The sequence below is a fragment of the Hakea prostrata genome, chromosome 7 (genome assembly GCF_041222555.1).
Source record: "Hakea prostrata isolate BN-2017 chromosome 7, UWA_Hpros_2, whole genome shotgun sequence".
Classification (NCBI taxonomy): domain Eukaryota; kingdom Viridiplantae; phylum Streptophyta; class Magnoliopsida; order Proteales; family Proteaceae; genus Hakea; species Hakea prostrata.
In genome coordinates this window covers 40,872,149-40,892,213 of record NC_142606.1, presented here as the reverse complement: position 1 = coordinate 40,892,213, position 20,065 = coordinate 40,872,149, and the positions used below count along the sequence as shown (strand labels likewise).

Genomic DNA, 20,065 nt, shown 5'->3' with positions numbered 1-20,065 from the left:
AACAAATGAAGAGAAGGGAAAGTATGAAAACGTAATCAATTGACAATGCATTATCTCTTTCACATGTTCAGTACACTTCAGAATGGAAACCGAACTTACTGAGGCATAGGGAACAGTTTATGAATATTAACACAACCTAGGCAAACTCATCAAGCAACTTTTAGGAATTAAGCTGGTGTTCTGTTGTCATAGAAGAAATTTTATTAGAGGCTACAAGGCCTTCAAAGAATTTTTGTGCAGGTGCACTGAAATTTCACACAACCAAGTGTGACCAGGTGCATCACATTAAATTTGCTTGCTTATTTATTTCCAACGGTTTCAAACCAATACACATATGCTTCCAGGGTCCATTCTCTGACTCTGATCTGTCACTATGTTGCAAATTGCAATTCTGAATTCATATCACTTTATTGATTGGATTTGAGTGACACAAATGAAGAACTCATGGTGAGAGAAATGGAAGAAAAGATGATGAATAACTATTTCAGCTAACTTATGAATCTGAATGCAAGGAAGATGGGACAGATTTCTGTAAGGAAAAATGTCTTAGTATGGTGAGAAAATAGTTGTCAAGATGACACAATGCATAGCCACCTGCCTACGCAACCATGGATATCAGGTGTTATTTTAACTTCCCCAATTCTCAACATTATTTAGTTTGTTACAACGTAGAATATATTCCATAAATAATACAAAATCAGCAATAACCCACATTATTAGCATCAGTCATCAAATACTAACATCTAAAAGTCTCATCAAGTCATAAAAGATAAACATGGAACTAGAAGACAGCAGAACTGGAGAAGCAAGCTATTGAAAGTTTGAAACAATCAATACATAACGTTGGTTTATACTTTATACTGTTCTTGGATTTGTCATAGTCAGGGTATACCTAGTCTCACATTTGGGTCATGTTGAATCCCTACTTGGTGTGGGTGAATGCTATCAAAATCGCTTAGATCAAATATCTTTTAGATATCATTCTTTATGTTTTTAGCAATGGTTTCCCATATTATGAGTTATAAATATTAAATTTGAGAAAAGCCCCAGTATTAGAAAATCGAAAATTTCACTTTACAGCTGAAAATTCTTTTTTTCCCCTTAAAATAGGGGCTGGGTTTCTCCTTTTGAAACTTCATATTGTTAACTATTCTTAATGGATTCAAGTAGGGGGTTATTTGCTTATTTACGACAGTTAGAGATAATGAGAAATAACGTGATGCAACACAATTAAGGGAAGCCCCCATCGTGGTTTGGTTATTGGTTTAGGTCTTCACTTATTAGTGTCCTAGTCTGATTGAGTTTCCTATTAAGCTTTAGGCCTAATTAGGTTTAGAACGAATATTTTTTAGATATCATTCTTCATGTTTTCAGCAATGTTTTCCATATTATGAGTTATAAATATTAAATTTGAGAGAAGCCCCAGTATTAGAAAATTGAAAATTTCACCTGCAGCTGAAAATTCTTTTTTTTCCCTCTTGAAATAGGGGCTGAGTTTCTCCTTTTGAAACTTCATATTGTTAACTATTCTTAATGGATTCAAGTAGTGGGTTATTTGCTTATTTATGACAGTTAGAGATAATGATAACATGATGCAACACAATTAAGGGAAGCCCCCCATCGTGGTTTCCTTATTGGCTTAGGTGTTCACTTATTAGTGTCCTAGTCTGATTGAGTTTCCTATTAAGCTTTAGCTTATTTAGGTTTAGAACGAATATCTTTTAGATATCATTCTTTATGTTTTTAGCAAGGGTTTCCCATATTATGAGTTATAAATATTAAATTTGAGAAAAGCCCCAGTATTAGAAAATCAAAAATTTCACCTACACCTGAAAATTCTTTTTTTCTTCTTGAAATAGGGGCTGAGTTTCTCCTTTTGAATTTTCATATTGTTACCTATTCTTAATGGATTCAAGTAGGGGGTTATTTGCTTATTTATGACTGTTAGAGATAATGAGAGATAAATGATGCAACACAATTAAGGGAACCCCCATCGTGGTTTGCTTATTGGCTTAGGTCTTCACTTATTAGTGTCCTAGTCTGATTGAGTTTCCTATTAAGCTTTAGGCTTAATTAGGTCAGAGTTAAGTAGAGTAATATACTATTTTGGTTTACTACAAATATATGTGTTGGCTAGTCCGGCAGAACATAGATTTTATCGCGGAGCCCTATTCTCCAATTCTTCTCTCTTCTTCTCCCTCAATCTCTCTTTCTTCTCTCTACCCGATACTGGTTAAGATTCTGGGGTTATTTACATGGTATCAAAGCCACAGCTAGTTGCAGATTTGAGAGTCGTTTTTTCCTTTCGGATTTAGGTTAAATATGAAGACTACACATGACACTGCTGCATTATGAATTGAATTTGGATGATTCTCGATTTAGATAGGTATTTTTCAGGGTCTGACAAGAAGACCCACAGCGCCTCACATTTGCTGGTTTATATTGGGTGAAAATTTCTTTGGCAGTCATTTTCTAGTGGAGGTTATAGAACCAATATCATCTACCATTAGCATCATACATTGTTGCCACTATATATTTTGCTATGACCTTGGTTCTCAATTTTTTTATTTTTTTTTACGGGATCCTTTGATTCTTCGCAATTTGCAATGGAACCACCTGATGACATGAATATTTGGCTCCTACCTGGAGTGATCTGAAATTCCCTTTCAGCTAAAAGGATCAAAGCTGATCTGCAGCACCTTTCTCTCTTGATTTTCAGTCACTAGAAGTTGCAACTATACAGCTCGTTTTATCTCAGCACCCTTCAGGTTGAAGGCTGATCCAACAATAACAACAACCAATAAGCCTACAGGCCCAACTAAATGGGCTTTCCAATCAGCTCTGTTTGAGACCATACTAGAGACAAGGTCTAAGCAATGCATGTCCTTTCTCACAACTTCTCTTAAGTTTCTTAGGTCTGCCCCTAGTTTTACTTCCTTCAATCTGAATTAAATCACTTCTCCATAGTCCATACAAGGGCATTTAAAGCCCTCTAGTGAATGTGGCCGTGCCACCTCAACTAACTTTCTCGTAACTTTGTCATTTACTGGAGTTACTCTTAGACTAGCTCTAATATGATCATTCTTTATTATCCTTCCTAATTTTGCCATTCATCCATCTCAGCATCCTCATTTCTGCTGTGTTGAGTTTATCATATATACTTCTTAACAGCCCAACACTTTGCACCATATATTATAGCTGGTCAGACAAAAACTCATAGAGTTTTCCTCTGAGCTTTAAAGGAATACGTTGATCACACAAGACTCCAGACGCACCTCTCCATTATTTTCATAAGTTGCAGACACATCGGTTTTGGATTTTATTTGTCATTGCGTGAGGATTATTGAAAGTATACCAGACTTTTATTTACGGGTCCTTTTGAGATTTTGGTTGTTATTTGGACACATGTGATGCTACAAGTTAGTGGGAGCTTAAAGACGTCTATAGCAAGCAAAAAAAATTTGCTGATCCAATTGTTGTTGAAGTGACTTCCTTGGTAGAGGCTTTTGTGTAGTCATTGGAGCTGCACTTTTATGAAAATTTTGTATAGCCATGGGAATTGCACTTTTATGAGATATTTTGTGCACGCATTGGAACCATAATTCTATGGACTTTTATGTAGTCATTAGGAACTACATTTGGTCGAGTTTTCTATAGTTATTTGGTGCTACATTTCATGGACTATTTTGATGCCTGTTTTTCTCACATGAACTTATGCCATTGATTAGGTACTACTTTGCACTCGTTGGCGTCTGGCTCTACACGGTTCAAAACTGGTGATATCTTTCAAGTTGGTTCTTGTTACTTGAAGCTTGAGCCTTCTGTTAATATGTGTTTACTCCAGCTTAAGGGGGAGTGCTATGAGAGATGCCATAACGTAACACAGTAGGGGGAGTCCCCCTATTGTGGTTTACTTATTGGTTTAGGTCGTCACTTATTAGTGTCCTAGTCTAATATAGTTTCCTATTAAGCTTTAGGCTTAATTAGGTGTCATATTTGAGTAATAACTTCTTTTGTAGTTCTATATCTGTTTAATATAATATAGAACCTAGATTCTATCTTCTAGCCTTGTTCTCCAATTGCTCTATCTTCTTCTCCCTCAATCTCTCTTTCTTCTTCTCTCTACCTGGTATTGGTTACAAATTCTGGGATTCTTTACGACTGATATCTTCAGTAAACAAAATAACTGATATAGATTTACTTCACCACCCAAAATACATGTATAAGTCTATGTGGTGCATTGATAACAGAAGAAAATATAACAGGATATCCTTCCATTTTTTGCTTGCCAATGTTTGTAAGGAATGTAACATTAGGATATTATTATAAAAATAAAAAATTTAAAAAAAAAAACCCGAACATTTGATGTGGGATTGGTTTTTCTGTCTGAACTAGAGCGATAAAGATAATCTTTGACAGCAAGTGGAAGGATTTTCATTCTGATAGTAAAGATGTTATCAACAGCAACAAGAAGCAAAAACCAACCCAACTAAATCGAGTTGGCTAATGGATCCTTGCCTTCCAATTAGCTCTATTTGAAGCTATCCTGGATAGAAGGCCTAAGCCATGTGTATCTTTTCTCACCACTTTTGTAAAGGTTATTTCAAGTCTGCCCATAGCTCTTTTAGTTCTATCAGTCTGAATTTAATCACTCCTCCGTACGAAGGCAGTTAAAGGGCTTGTTGAACATGGCCATGCCAGCTAAATCGACTTTCTTATACAGTCATACCTAATCATTTATTGGAGCTAGTCCCTAACCAGCTTTAATATGATCCTTCTTAGTTTCGCAGCTCATCCATCTCAACATTTTGAATTTCTACTACATTGAGTTTATTTGTTTAATGCTTCATAACAGCCCAACAGTCTACAGCATATGGTCATACTTCTTTCACTGTCATATCTGCAGTTGCCAGATTAGACTCGAGGTTCAAGACTTCGATTTATTTGCATTTAGATTTCAACCCTGGCTGAAAGCCTGAAATGGCTGAAATACACCACAAAAATGGCCAAAATGGCCCCACAATACAAGTCCATTTTGGAAGAAACTGAAACATTGAAGACCCCTCCTTTTGCATGCCACAGTTTTGACATGCTGCTAAAATTTCAACTAAGATCAGGCCATGTTTAATGTCTAAAATTATAGCAGGAAAATAGAAAAGAAGAGTGCTATGATCACAGTAGAAAAACAGTGAGTTTCAACCATTAAGGAAATGTACTGAAATGCAGAAACTTACGTAGCATTCCCAGAAGATATGCCAAAGAAATCTTTTTCTTTATATGTTGCTGAATGGTTTCAAAATTCCTTCAAAAAGAATAACCAATCAGAATCTATGAAATATCAAGATGGAGTGAAGTATGGAAAGACGGGTTTTCACCTGTTAAACAAGTTTTGTGCAAGTTCAATTAATTGCTCCTCTGAGTTAGGAAATATTACTCGATATGCATGGAGAGCTTCTGCAAATTCATGAATGGCAGCCTACACACGAAAAACGAATGACTGAATTATGTTCCTCAATCTGATGAATCAACCATTTCCAGAGAATGGAAACCAAGAAAATAACTAATGCAAGCAACTTCTTTCAAACAATCCATTGCTGTCGAGAGCCATCCAATGCAAGCACAAAGCACGTGTAAGTGTGTAACAGAAAGTTTCATCATGTGGAAAATAGAAGAAGCAGAAAGCTGAAAGTATGCAAATACTCACTAAACATTAACCTTAATGATGTAAACCAAAGAGGTGAAAGTCTGATCATACTGCTGTTAGCAGCACTTTTCTAGGATTTTTTAGGCTTGCGGCAAATGGAATCTAGGGTTTTAGGCTTGCAGCTAGCGCTTAGGGTGTCGGATTGGCTAGGATTGATTGGGAATGAAAGAGGGTTTTGGCCAGAGGTTTTTTCAATTGATTTTCTTTTCTTTCAGTTCTGAATTTTCACAATTTGCTGCTATTCAAAATTTCCAGGTGAAGGATAGGGTTGCACGAGGTTCTGTATGCAGTTCTAGGGTTTCCAGGGATGGAGAGGGGCTGCTATTCACATCCATAGGGTATGAGGGTGTTGAGGAAGGTATTCCTATAGAGATTGAGGTCTTAGAGGAGAGGGATTGATGTTTTCTGGAATTACAGCAATAAAAGAATCCAGAAAACTGCTGCAGGGTTTGGGGAGGAAGAGGAGAATGGGGAAAACTTAGGGCTGGGAATAGGTCGCTTGCTGTTCTTCAAGGATAATGTGAAGAAGAGTTGCTGCTGCTGCAGTTGGAGAAGAATTAATGAAGAAGATGGACTCACAGAGCTGCAGCCTTGGACACGCTACACTAACCTAATCAAGCCTCCTTGGCTATAACTCTCAACTATTTTAATTGATCTCAGAACTGATTTGTTACATTCCAGGGCCTTGAATTTATAGACAAAAATGAAAGAGTCCAAGTAGAACTCGATGCTATGGAGTTTTACTCTAGAAAGACCTAGAACTTTATCTCAAACTCCTACTCAACTAATTACAATTTGAAACAAAAGACTGCTAACAACTACTAGGACTCCTTTAATTAAGGAGAATCCTACTTAAATAAGACTCTCTAAACTATAAGTGGCTAAAATTTAGGAAAATGACAAAAAAATACCCCAACAGGTGTGCTCTAAATTGGCGGCTGTTTATGGCTTCTTTCGGTTTCTATTAGGTGGCTGTCTTTAGTTTACATTACTTAAACCATGGTTTGAGATCTCAGTCTCGGCAAGGATCTCGGTCACTCAAAAAATTGAGAACTTGCGAGATCTCGATTGAGATCTGGTAAAAATTCCCGGTCAACTCGACCCAACTTGAGGCCCATCTCGGCCGAGGTCTCCGTGAGTTTTCTTAAGACCTTGAGTTATGCCTTAAACCTCTTAGAGAACACTCTTATAGATAAGCATCTAATGAAACAAGAAAAAAGAGAGAGCAACTACCATACCCTACCAACCTAATTTATAGGACCATAAATCCTACAATCATGACGTTTGCACCTCCCACAAAAAGTAATACAACAGCTCAATATCACTTACATCCAACACACTGCCAAAGAAAATAAATCAAACAGGGAGGCTATAAAAGAAAATAAAGGAAAGGGCCAAGTGTCACATCCCCCCAGCCGGTACCCTAACTGCAATAACCAGAGGTGCCTCGAAGATCATGTCTCAATAATCCACATAGCACAATAGTATAATGATGAGAAAGAAATAATCATTGTATTAATGTCATTAAAAAAAATAATCAAAGAATGGATCTCAATAGGATCTCAAAACAATATCAAAGTGCGGAAAAATGATACCAATATAATCAGAGTAAACTGAGTATGAGGAAGTAAACTCTAGAGTCAAAATGTGGAAGAATAGTCAACTAAAATATTACAACTGAAAGAATTAAGTCTTAAAACTAATCTAAGTCTTCTATCGGTTCTTCTTTTTCTTCTACTACTTTCACCCTCTTCTCCTTGGGCGTTTATACTTGTAACTGAGGATCCATATCCAGCTTATGCTCCCACCAGCGAACAAGGCGATGGCTTTCATTGTTGATGGGTGTCGTGATAGTATTCCATATTGGTACTCATGTCATACTCATACCACGGGCTACTATCATCTCCCACTGCTTCCTCAGTTGCATCATATAGGGAAGGGTCCTCACAATAGGAGCTTGGGACCTCTTCTTCACCTGTATAATCATCTAAACAAATGTTGTCCTTGAAGGGTGAGCTCAAAAGAACTCAAGAAGTAGTTCAAATACAAATAACACATACAATCACATTCAAGAACAAAGCATGATGCAATATAACATGAGACAATGTGCAAGTATGCTTCTAATTCTAACATATGCTAGTCTCTAATGGCATACACGCACTAGATAGAACACCATACTCCTTTGGCAGTCTCATTCACTCCTTCATGGCTCTTAAGCACGTCTTTTGGGTTCTCCGCGGTAGTTAGGTCAAGGCATCCATCTCATACTATCACCATGGCTAGGGTTTAGGTCACCACTCTCTCACTCCACCATTGGTATGAGTACAGGCACGTGTTAGGGTTATACCTAGCCCAATGCAAGTCATCTACTGAGTCATATCAACCTTAGGGTCGGATACTTCGCTTCCTTACTTTTCGCAATCTATTCTAGTACCTTTCCCCCTAGAGTCATCGTATCCTATGGCTCCAATCAACTTGGACTATGGACTCTTAACCCTATTGGTCATCCATATATAATAAATAGGAAGCTCTCATGTCCTATCATGGGTTGTTTACCAGTCTTGAGCGCCCATGAGCCCAAACTTATTATAATGTGACCCTACTAATGAATGACCCCTACAATGTGATTGTGTCCTCTCACTGGTTGGATACCGGTCTTGAGCCCCCACAATCCCCATTGTTGCCACGGGTCACATGGCCTTAATACCCACGCCGATAGGGTGAGATATAACGGTGTTTCAAACCAAACTCTTCTGGACAATCCCAATCCTAGGTATAACATCCAGTAATCATGGAAAACACCAAGGGGCATCATAGGAATGTGTCCCATACCACCTCCACTGATGTCCCGCAACAGAAACACCCAATTGGCATTCCCCATTCCACAATCACAACCTAGGCAATCACATTACAATATGATTCCAAATATAAAATCATACCATAATCCATTCACATTCCAAGCATTCACATTCTTACAAATATACATAGCATCATATGAAATAACATCTGATATTACAGAGGCATATCAATAAGGATTAAGTTCTAAAACAATAACTTAAAACATGCATTCAATTTCTATTACAATTAAGAATGTAATCTATGTTATATGTAAGTGAACATCCTTACCTTGTTATCGACTTGAATCCTTCGAAGAGTAGACCAAAAGGAAAGTTCAAACTTGCCAAAGAAACCCTAATAATACGATGATTTAATGTTAGGAACAAACCCTAAAGGTTTGAAGATGAAAAGGGGTCAAAACAACGCACTTTGCTGTCACTGTACCCTTTGGTTGCCTGGCTTGGTTGCTCAGGCCTACCAAGCCAATCGACTAAGGCTACTGTGTACGGATAGTAAAACCTAAAATCGATCAGGAACTCATTGTTTGAACTCTAAATAACTCCGAAATTAATTGAGAAACTCCGAAATAATAGTAGGACACTATCTAGTATGATTTAGGCTTAAATCAACGCCAAAGGAATGAAAACCTAATGAGTCCTATATTAGGTTTTATCCGAAATCAAACTGCAAATTCACGAATAGACTAGAGAATAATATAACAAGGTCTGAAAACAACTTAGAATATGGTCTGGCATAGATTGGAAATCAAACTAATCATAAACAAAACAAATCATATAGATTCATGCTAGGCTTTTACCAAAATCACACTGTGAAGTTCACGGAAGGACTAGAGTGAATGGAGATTCACTCTAGAACTAAGGGAATGAAAGAGTAGGTCATTACAGTAGATCTAAACCTTCTTTAAGGTTTCTATAGTAGGTAGAAACAATAGAGAAAGTAGGATTAGAAGAAAGAGAGTGATTGATAACCTTGTAGAAGAAGAATCATTGAGCGGAAAATTTGATACTTGGAAATCTTCCTTCACCTTGGAGAGAGAGCTCCAGAGTGTCTTTAATGTTCTTTAACAGCCTTATGACAAAATGACATGAATTATAACGAAAATTGATTAAATAGGGCTTCGAAAACCGAATTTCCAAAAAGTGTCAATTTTGCCCCAGGACTGGTTGGTCGGCTGGGTTGGTCACTTGGGGAAGACAGGCTGCCAACTTGTACCTTGTCAAAACCACATTTTTTGTCCCCGAAGCCTCTAACTTCCTCTTAGGTCATTTCTCAAGTTATAAAAGGGTCTTACATGGTTGACCTTCCACTTGTGTCATTACTGTACTCTCGATCCATCTACCAACTCCGTCATCATTCTAGTTAGTTCTTCTTCAGAAATCAGATAGGGTTTCTAGCTTAGCATCATCTCCATCTGCTTCCATGGGTTCCAAGTCAAATCCAATAGGTTCAATTTGGATGACCCACATTTGTCTTCTTCTTCCACTCCGGGTTTTCGGACCTACAATATGGATTTTTGGGTTTAGGTTACGTGGGATTTTACACCAAGAATGCATCCTACAAAAAAAAAGGCTAGGATAAATAGAAGCAAATCTGCCTTGTTTGAGACATCATCTCCTTGAGATAGCCTGGACATCTTAGAGTGTTGCCCATAATAGTATGTAACCCATTTGATGAATGGGAAATGCTAGGCATATGACCTGTAAAGAAGATAGGTTACAGAGATAATGCTAGCACCCCAAAGCTTGATTATGCCTATATCTCTACAAATTACTTTATATAGGTTGTACAACACAAATGTAATACGAAAAAACCTGTTAGCGTTAATAGAATGTAAGATTTTCTAATGAAGTCATGACGATGACAATCCCAAAATCATGGTGAGAGATCTCACGAGATCTCACTTTTTTTGGTTAAATGGGACGAGATAGGAGTCGAGTTCCGCGAAATGGGATATCTCGCTATATCTCGACATAGTTCGCCTTAGATCTAACCATATCTCATTGGAACTCTCAATTTTTGTTAGATTTCAACTGGATTTTCACTTGCAACTACTCTTAGCACATCAACAACATCAAAGGAAGATCAATCATTCTCTGCTTGTCATATGAGTTAATGACTTATATAGAACTTCTAATGGTGGTATAATTTTATTATTCCATTCTCGAGACTCGAGATTGTGATACTCAAATGCATGAAATTTTGATGGCATTTAAGTTATTTTATGTATTTGATACACTTGCTTTTCATTTATATGCCTTAAAAGTTCTATATTTCATATTGTATAACCTTTCATTCCCAATCCTACGGCATTAGGTTACGCACTATGGGTAGACTTAGAAATCATACTTAGGGTTGTTTTCTAACAAATCTAAGGCCACGTGTGTTCAAAAGGCCTTAAAAAGGCTAGATATCAAGTTTCAGACCCACCGAGATGGGCCACCGAGTTAACGCAAAAAAATACACATCTCGGTCAAGATCTCGGTTTTTCATGGTGGCCAAAATCTTCTACCATGCCCAAAATAAGCTCCAATCCAATGAACTCAGGTGAATAAACACACAGTTAAATTGAAAAATAATCAATCAAGTCTGAAAAATAGCACTAGACAGGAAGAAAACTTACGTTACTGACAGTAGGGATTCTGGGGTACTGAGGTTGGAGCAAGATATAGAAGGGATCAAATAATAAGGCTGAGGTAAAGAGAGCCTCATTAGTTCACAGAAAAATTAAGCAGCAGCAGGCAATGCAAGTGACAAATTTGCAGATAAGTGGCAACAGCAGGTGAAGGGCACCACAAAAGGGAGCAGGTGGTCCTCCTTAAGGGTAGAACAAAACCTTAAAACCCCACAGTGAATAGATACCAAAAAAGGCACCACTAGGTGCCTGAGTTCTACAGAAGAAAAACAAGGCTTCAGAAAGGATTTGAGTGGTCAAAAACTGGCTTTAAGAGCAGACACTCAGCACCATAAATGGAGTTCTTCACTCAAACCAGGAGTTCGGCCACAGCAACTTGAAGTATCAATGGTTTTTTAAAAGCAGACACAAAGAACAAAGAGAAAGAGAGATCGAAAGAGTGGTGCGTAGGTGTTAAACTTTCTCAATACTGGCTCTCCCAACCAAGGAAAAAATTTCAGTAGAAACTTCAAGCAAAGGCCGAGACTTTTAAGTTTTGACTGAAATTTCGTCAAAACTTAGGACTTTTTTTCCTAAGTTTTGAACTTCAGTTTTGGGCCTTATGTGACCTCCATATGGTCAGGATTCTTGCTCCTACCTAGTATTAGTGTAATAAACGCAATGGAACTACTATTTTACCCAGAAAACCACTAAAAAGTTAACACTCAAGTGTATGCTACCATATGACTAGAACTGAGAACGAGATACCAACTGCATTACAAAATATGACACTACATAGCATGGTTAGAACTTAGAAGTTAGAACCTAACTTATTACTTAAAAGTTACAACAACTTACGAAGTTTCAAACTTTCAAGTTTCAATTACGTAGAGACAAGAAATGAACAAAAGTGCTACATTGCTAGTGTGCTACTGTGCTATGACTAAATCTAATACATGTGTCTCCATATCATCTGCTCCCCATACCAAGCACAATACATATCCCATGACATATGCTGCACACAGTTGTCGAGGTAGTCGATAAATGCAGCTCTATATGTCACCTCATCCACATGGCTAAGATATTCTGATGGGGGGGAACTCCAGAAAAGATAACATAAGTCCTAATGGAAGTGTCAAAAACTTTTAAAAAAATTCGAAACAAGGCGAAATCTAGAGAAATGAAATGGGGAAACCAAAGAAAAACACGAAACTGTGGTGCTTTCCGTTTGAAAAAGGTGACTTTATAAATCATGAAAGTATCATTTCGGCTGAAATATGATGGAACCGAAATTTTGGCATGTTTCGGCCGAAATTTAGGGGCGTATCAATTGAAATTTTGTACTTAAGGGAAATTTTGTGCATTTTGTTTCCTTTTCAAATTTTGCGGATATTTCGGTTGAAATTTCGCCAATTTCACCAATTTTCCATGTTCCCAACCATGGCCATCTGAGCTGTTGAACAGGGAACATCCTCCCAAGGTCAAGTGCAAGGTTGGCCTCAAAAATCAATTAATTGATTCACTGTCAAACTCTTAAAAAGGCTGCCTATTTAATGACTTGGGTTAAGTCACAAAAATTGAAGGTAAAGTAATAGCAACTAGTAAAACTTAGCAACTCATAACAATACTAACCCTGAAAAAAGAAATTACAAAAGGTTTTATAATCCAGCCTTCTAAACATGCAAGATTAATTTTATGTTTGACTCGAATTCTTGTACCCAACTTTGAAGACTGACTTACAATGATATATTATGGTAAGTCGTAAACCACAGAATTACCCATTTTCTTAGACCTGTGATGGATGAAGAGGGTTTGGGCCTACCTGTCTATCCAATGGGTCGACCCATTAATCCAATGTAACTTTATATATGTCTACCTCACTGTTTCGACTTACGTTTTTGGGTGAGTCTATTAGCAGTTATGGGTGTTATTGAGAAATCTTCATTGTGACTTCTTCCATACTTAGTGAAAGTCTTCTTCACCCATGGACATTGTTTCGGCATGTGAACCACATAAAATATCTGTGTTGCCTTGATTTGTTTCCTTTTTGCTGTGGTCAAAGACCAGCATTGTCAAAATCATGTGCATCACCTTATGTTTTCTGTAAGCCCTTTATGGTTTGCACGATGGTTGGCTTGACCTGATCTAATTCTGGTCCAATAAATTTAGTAGGGTGGTGATAGTTTTATTTTTTATTTTTTGGTCGTCATCAACCAATCGAAGCGATTAGGGCCCACAAGCCAAAGAGCGAGGAGGAAAGGTGTGATAGGGGTGGAAGTTTGACCTCCTTGGACTTATTGCCTCTACATAGGAGGCTGTGACACTTATTAGTAACAGCATATTGGTCTTTCCTGCTTCTTGCTTTGATATACATCATGATAGTTGATACAAATCTAGGGCAAATTTGAGAAGATAAATTGTGGTGTGATGACCTAAACACAAAGCATATATTGATTGAACATGCTAAGAGGTTATGATACTTTGAAAAAACTAACAGAAAAGTCATATTCACAGTTGAGGCAATCTTGACAAGACACATCAACCACCTGGAACTATAGTTATAAAGGTGTCCAGGTGCATTTGTTGCCAAGGTAGGTGCCTCAATCGCTTGGTTGCATTGTTGGTTTTGCCTTGTGACGTCACTTTGTCATGAATGCTTCTGATCCATGGTTGGGGCACCTCTTAGGCAATTAGGTGATAAACCGGTGCCTAGGCGGCATTCGGCAATACGGCAACCAAAGCGGTTAAGGCAAAATTTTTCAATACAACTACTTTAAAACTGATAAATTTCTATTATAGCCAAATAAACATTCAAGAATCATAAATATGAAAGATCATCCAAAACAAAAAAAACACCAACATAAGTTCATCTCATCAAGCATCATAACATATGACTGCGAATCAAAATTTGATATCTCCCTTTTTTAGCACTTTTTTAACTCAATACGATAAATTAATAGATCATATTATTCTGAATTCCAAATAATTCTCCATTTAATGATTCATTGATTCCCGAATCCGAAATGAATAACTATGAAATTCATATATGGCTTTGTAAAATAAAATTTGGTGTTTAAAAAAGAATTTTTTTTTTTTTTAAAATTATGTAGTAAAGCGACCACAACGGATGGGGCATCGCCTAGGCAATTAGGCGATAAAGCAGTTGGAGCTTATTTGGGACTGTCACCTTCATTAGCCCACCTATCAGCAGTAGAAGTTTGTGACTAGAGCCAAAATATTTTTGGAACTTATATAAATTATGAGAATGCCAAAACACCCTTTAGGTCAAAAAAGAAGCAAGCAGAATGTCAGTATTTTCTAGAACTCCGGATGCACTTTGTCCAAATAGCATTTCACGTTAAAAATGAGATTGGTGACCTTTTTTTCTCCTCTTTTTTTTTTTTTTTTTTGGAGGGGGGTGTTTGGGGGGTTGTCAGGTTTCTTTATGACATGGACACACCCAAATGTCCTATCAATCACTTGCCAAATTGAGAACTTAAAAGTTCACCAACCATGGGAGACATCATCAGCTACCTCAAATTTTCTAACCTTTTGACTGAAGTCAATTAGAGCAAAAACCATAAAATGCGAGACATAATGCTCCTCAGAGAACTTATTGAAAATGAAATCCTCTAAGAGATGGTTCCCTTTTCTCAATAAATGAAATTCACTATACATGAAAAAGGGAAAAGCAAATGGCAGCTGATGATTAGATGTGAGAACGGCAGAAGCAAGCCGTCAATTCAACCTTACTAACCAATTGAAGATTGAAGAACATCCATATAAGAAATGTACACAAACCTCTATACAGGAGTTTTTTTTTTTTTTTTTTTTTAACATACAACTTTAACTTCCTTGCATGATACAAGGAAAAGGACAGGAGACTATGGTACCTTTTTTGTGCTGGCCTCAAGAGGCATAGATGGATTTGGATCTGAAAATTTTCTTAGTTGAGAAGATTCATCAGAATCCCATGAAACCATCTCCACTTCCCTAGATTCAAGATGAAGATCTTCAAGAAAATGTTGCAATGTCTGAAGTAGCTTCTCCTTCAAGCTATCTACCTGTCAACAATGAAAAACCAGGCATCACAAACCAATATTCGGAATAACTAAAAAATCAAAGGTTCAGAAAATAAACTCAACGACGCAAATCTAAAAAAGGTTGAAGAAAATCTGAGAGTTAAACATAGTTAGAAACTATTGATAGAAGGAGAGAAACGTCCTTCTCAATCTAGCGCTAGCACTCAAGAGGGATTATACCTCTCCTATTTGAACTAGGATTCCACTCCTATTTGTATTGGAGTCTTGGATCCTTCATTTATTTTCTACTTCGTTTTTATTTCCTGATTCAGTTCTAGATTGCTTATCTATTCCTTCTTGTATTTATATTTCTTTTACCATTCAAAACTAGGACTTGTCAAATATTAAACCATAAATTCCCCATTGGAAGCTATCAATAAACTCACACTCTCTGAGCATTCAACTGTAATCTTTATTCTTTACTACATGGTATCAGAGCTTATAGCTCAAAAAATTCTCTTGGCTGTGTCCAAGAAATTCTGTTCAAATTACAGCTGATAAGTCATGAATCATGGAACCCTTTTTTCCCCTCCCAATTGCAAGGTCTCGCATTATTCTCCTTACAGCTGCTGCTATTCTCAACAGTTGGAAGTTACCCCAGGCATGGTTTGGTAAGATTCCAAAGCAATGGTGTTAGTAGGATATAAGTAGATTAATGCATATCACAACCTGTTCATCAAAAGGACAGGTATCCAAGTTACCATTTTAGTTGTCTATGACTCTATGTTGACGATATAGTTGTGACCATGGTGGGAGATCTCGCGAGATATCTCGCTATTTATGAATAGCGAGACGAGATCTCAAGCGAGATCTAAGAGATGGCAGATCTCGCGAGATCTCGCCAACGGCCACTTTTTGGCTGCCTTAGGGGCTTTTAAAGCCCCTGTCTCGCTCGAGAGAGGCATATCTCGCCTCTCTCTCTCTCTCCTCTATCTCGCTAGAAGCCCAAAATTGGCCGGAAAACTCGATTTTTGGCCGGAATTTGTTGGGGATTCAACATAGCAACATCATCTACTCATCTACAACAACAAATTCAAGCATATTTCAAGTGATTCAAGCCTATTTCAAGTGTTCTTCAAGAAATGTAAGATTTTCCCCCAAATTTGAATTTTTTCAAATACAAGGTTCTACAATGGTTGTATGAGTGTGGTATAAATATATGTTGATGATCAAGCTTTGATCTACACTTTCATGAAAAAAAATTTAATTTTCTGTTATTATATTTTTTTTTTTAATTTTTCGTATTTAAAATATATATTATCTAAAAAATTAAAATTAAAGATTATACATAAATACTTATGATGAATGTGATTATTATTTATGTTAAACTACATTTAGAGGGCTAAACCATGTATAATATCTGATTATCATGCTTGCTGATTTATTATTTTTATTTAAATAATTAAATAAAATAATGATTTTATAAAAATTATCTTTTTTTAAGATCTTATATTATGAGTTTATTTAAAAATACAAACATGTCTTATTGAGCTTGTATATATGTTATTAACAGTGTGTTTTGTTGTTTTATAAATTATTTTACATAAAATAATTATAAAAATATATGTTTTAAATTTATCTTTTTTATTTATGTGCTCTATTATGTGTTTTTTCCTGTTGTTGGAGCACGATATATGTTATCTGCGTGTGTGGTTGTTTTAAATTGGTTTTCTGTTTTTGTATCTTTTCTATGATTATTTGGGCTTGTTGTTTGACTTTCGTGCTTTGAATCTTTGGCAACTGTGGGGTGGCGGCCCGGTGGGGCTCGGGCTTGCTTGGCCTGGGGATCCCCGTCGCGAAGAATCCCGAGCGTTTGCCTCGCTTTGCGGTGGTTCCCGTTGCCATTTGGCGGTGGTTCGTGTTCCAGTGTCCGGCCTTGAAGTGCAAAAGCAATTGCAGCAACTTTAAGGGGAGGGAAACAAAGAAAGGACGAGATGGCACAAAAGCAAAGGGAATTTGAGGATACAGTGCTATCTAGACATATTCTTGACGTTGATGAGGAGTCAAGTGACGATGAAGAGAGGAGGAGGGTTATGGGTGTTGAGTCACGAGCCGAATGGAGACAGATGAAGGCTGCAATGGAAGCTAACAGACAGTCTGTACATGCTGAGAGTGTGAGGCAATATGAACAGACAAGGGGAGCAGGTGGTTCGGGGTCAGGGGCATCCATGCCACCTAGACATAGTTTTCAGGGAACTGAGACTGAGAGGACTGAAAGGAGGAGGAAGACTAGACATTATGATTCCACATTTGACCAAGACCCCTCCCTCTTCAACCAACAAGACATCTATCAAAGAAACATTCCATATATGTTTGCTGGAGGTAGAGAAGGCAGTAGGGAGGAGGAAGCTAGGTTGGCAATCAGCAAATTCTTGCTCTTCAACAACATTGCAGCCAATGTAGTGAAAACACCATACTATCAAGGGATGATCAATGCAGTCGCTAGGGCAAGTGTAGGGGTTAAAGGCCCAAGTGCTTGGGAAGTAATGAATAAATATTTACCCAAGGTAAAGCAGGAGGTGGATGAATACATTGGTTCATTAAAGGAAAAGTGGAGTACATATGGTGTTACTGTGATGGCTGATGGATGGACTGGTCCTACTAGACAGTCCATCATTAATTTCATGGCAAGTTGCAATGGAAAGACAACCTTCCTTAAGTCAGTGGATGCCTCAGATAAGATCAAAGATGCTAACTACCTTTACAAGCTTCTTAGGGAGGTGGTCTTCGAGGTAGGGCCAAAGAATGTTGTCCAAATTGTCACAGATAATGGTGCTAACTTCAAAAAAGCTGGAGAAATGTTGATGAGGAAGTAGAGCAGCAGGATCCACCTCTTTTGGACACCATGTGCAGCTCATTCGATTGATCTTATGTTAAAGGACTTGGGGAACAGAAAGTCAATCAATATTGTGGTTGAGAGGGCTAGAAGGGTTAGTAATTTTATTTATAACCATGGTTATGTGCTGAAGATGATGAGGAACCACTGTAAGGGTGATCTAGTCAGACCTGGATTGGCTAGATTCGCCACCAACTATGTAGCTCTAAAAAGCTTCCAGAAGAAAGTGGTGGGTCTTCGGCACATGTTTGCAAGTGAGGAGTGGTTTGGTTGGCGTGGATCTAGCTATCCTGATGCAGTACTAGCCCAACAAACCATTGCTGATGATTCATTTTGGAGGCAGCTGAATGGGACACTGGGCATTATAGAGCCTATTGTGTTTGTTTTAAGGATGGTGGATTCGGAGAAGAAGCCCACAATGCCCCACATATATGCTGCCCTCCAGCAAATGAAAGAGTTGGTTAGAGCTGCTGCCCCTAGCTCCTTCAAATCCTACGAGAGGATCATCGATAATAGATGGGAGATGCACTTGATGCATCCTTTGCACTTGGCTGGTGAGTCACTTTTAAGTCTTTAAGTTTTTGTTGTATACTTTAATTTACATTCTTTATTTGTTATAACTTATAATTTATAAACAAGTAAACAACCAAATCACTAAGTCACTAACCAAATTTTTTATTTCCACAATGCAAGCTTACTACCTCAACCCAAAGTACCATTACAAGAAAGATATGGGGCTTGATGTAAAGTTGATGACTATGGTGCAAGAGGTGGTGGAGAAGCTTGCAAATCTCGTCATGCAAGGGACAATTAATGGAGAGGTGAGAACTTATTCAATTGTTTCTTCAACTTCTTGCATTAGTGCATTAAGCATATACATAATACAATAATTGAAGAATTGGTGTACAGATCAAGGAGTTCAAGGATGCCTCTGGGAGTTTTGGAAAGCCTTCTGCAGTTGCAACTAGGCAAAAAACTGATCCTGGTAAATAGTCCACTACTCTATAAGTTATTAAGTCTATAAGTCTATAGACTATAACTCTATAAATGATAACTGATAAGTTATATAAATATAAAGATTTACTTGCCAAATGCATTCTTATTTTTTGTTATGCAGCTGACTAGTGGGTGCTATATGGAACTAGTGCGCCAAATCTCAGGGACATAGCAATTAAAGTACTCTCACAAACTTGCTCATCCTCTGGTTGCGAGAGGAACTGGAGCACCTTCTCGCTCATCCATAGTAAGGTACGGAACAGATTGGGGAGTAAGAGGCTCAAGGACTTAGTGTATGTGCATTACAACATGAGATTGAGAGTAGGGCACATACAAGATGATATAGATGACGACAATCGTGAACCGATTAAGTTGATTGATGTATTCCACAAGCCCCCCGCAGAAGATGAGGAAGATGATGTCATATATCAGTGGGTTAAGGATCGAGGTGGCCCAGTGCTGGATGGGACAAGAGGGCAGTCGGATCCTACCATTGTTGCTTCTATGGGCCCAGATGCTGTGGCTGAGCACGTATCTTCTGATGAGGGTCGGCATGCCGGCTACATCGAAGGACGACCAACCTACTACCATTTGAGGAGCCACCTAGTCGACTTGAAACAACTGAGGTGACAACTAGTAGTGGGGATTCAGATGATGCCGATGATACCAGAGGGCCAAGTGGCCCAAGTCAGCCATCAAGTTCAAGTCATGGAGGCAATCGGCTGGGTCGTGTTTCTGGTGGAAGTCAGCATCAACAAAGGGAGTCACCTCCACCAGGTCCGAGTCATCCGACACATGCGACCCACAGTTCCCCTATCTCTCGGACTTATGCTAGGAGTAGGAAGAGCAGATCAAACCAAGGGCAGGGGCAACCGAATGATGATGCGAGCATGCATGATCTTGAATTCAACATGGGAAGCATGAGCCTAGATCATGGTCAGAGTGATTCACAATAGCAGAGTTTGGACAGTTGGCAG

General features: G+C 38.0%; 1 protein-coding gene across 3 annotated transcripts in view; it reads right to left on the bottom strand.

Moving 5' to 3' along the window:
* LOC149011164 (Vps51/Vps67 family (components of vesicular transport) protein) overlaps positions 1-20,065 on the bottom strand; it is a 55,967-nt gene that overhangs the window by 22,819 nt on the left and 13,083 nt on the right. For all 3 annotated transcript variants that reach the window (XR_016174401.1, XM_089161208.1, XM_089161209.1), the window contains exons 8-10: positions 15,068-15,238; positions 5,376-5,476; positions 5,235-5,302 (exon numbers count right to left, since the gene is read on the bottom strand). Coding sequence is in view for 2 of the 3 variants with exons in the window: in XM_089161208.1 (XP_089017334.1) it covers positions 5,235-5,302; positions 5,376-5,476; positions 15,068-15,238 (340 nt within the window). In the remaining variant the exon portion in view is untranslated. The remainder of the gene's footprint in view (positions 1-5,234; positions 5,303-5,375; positions 5,477-15,067; positions 15,239-20,065) is intronic.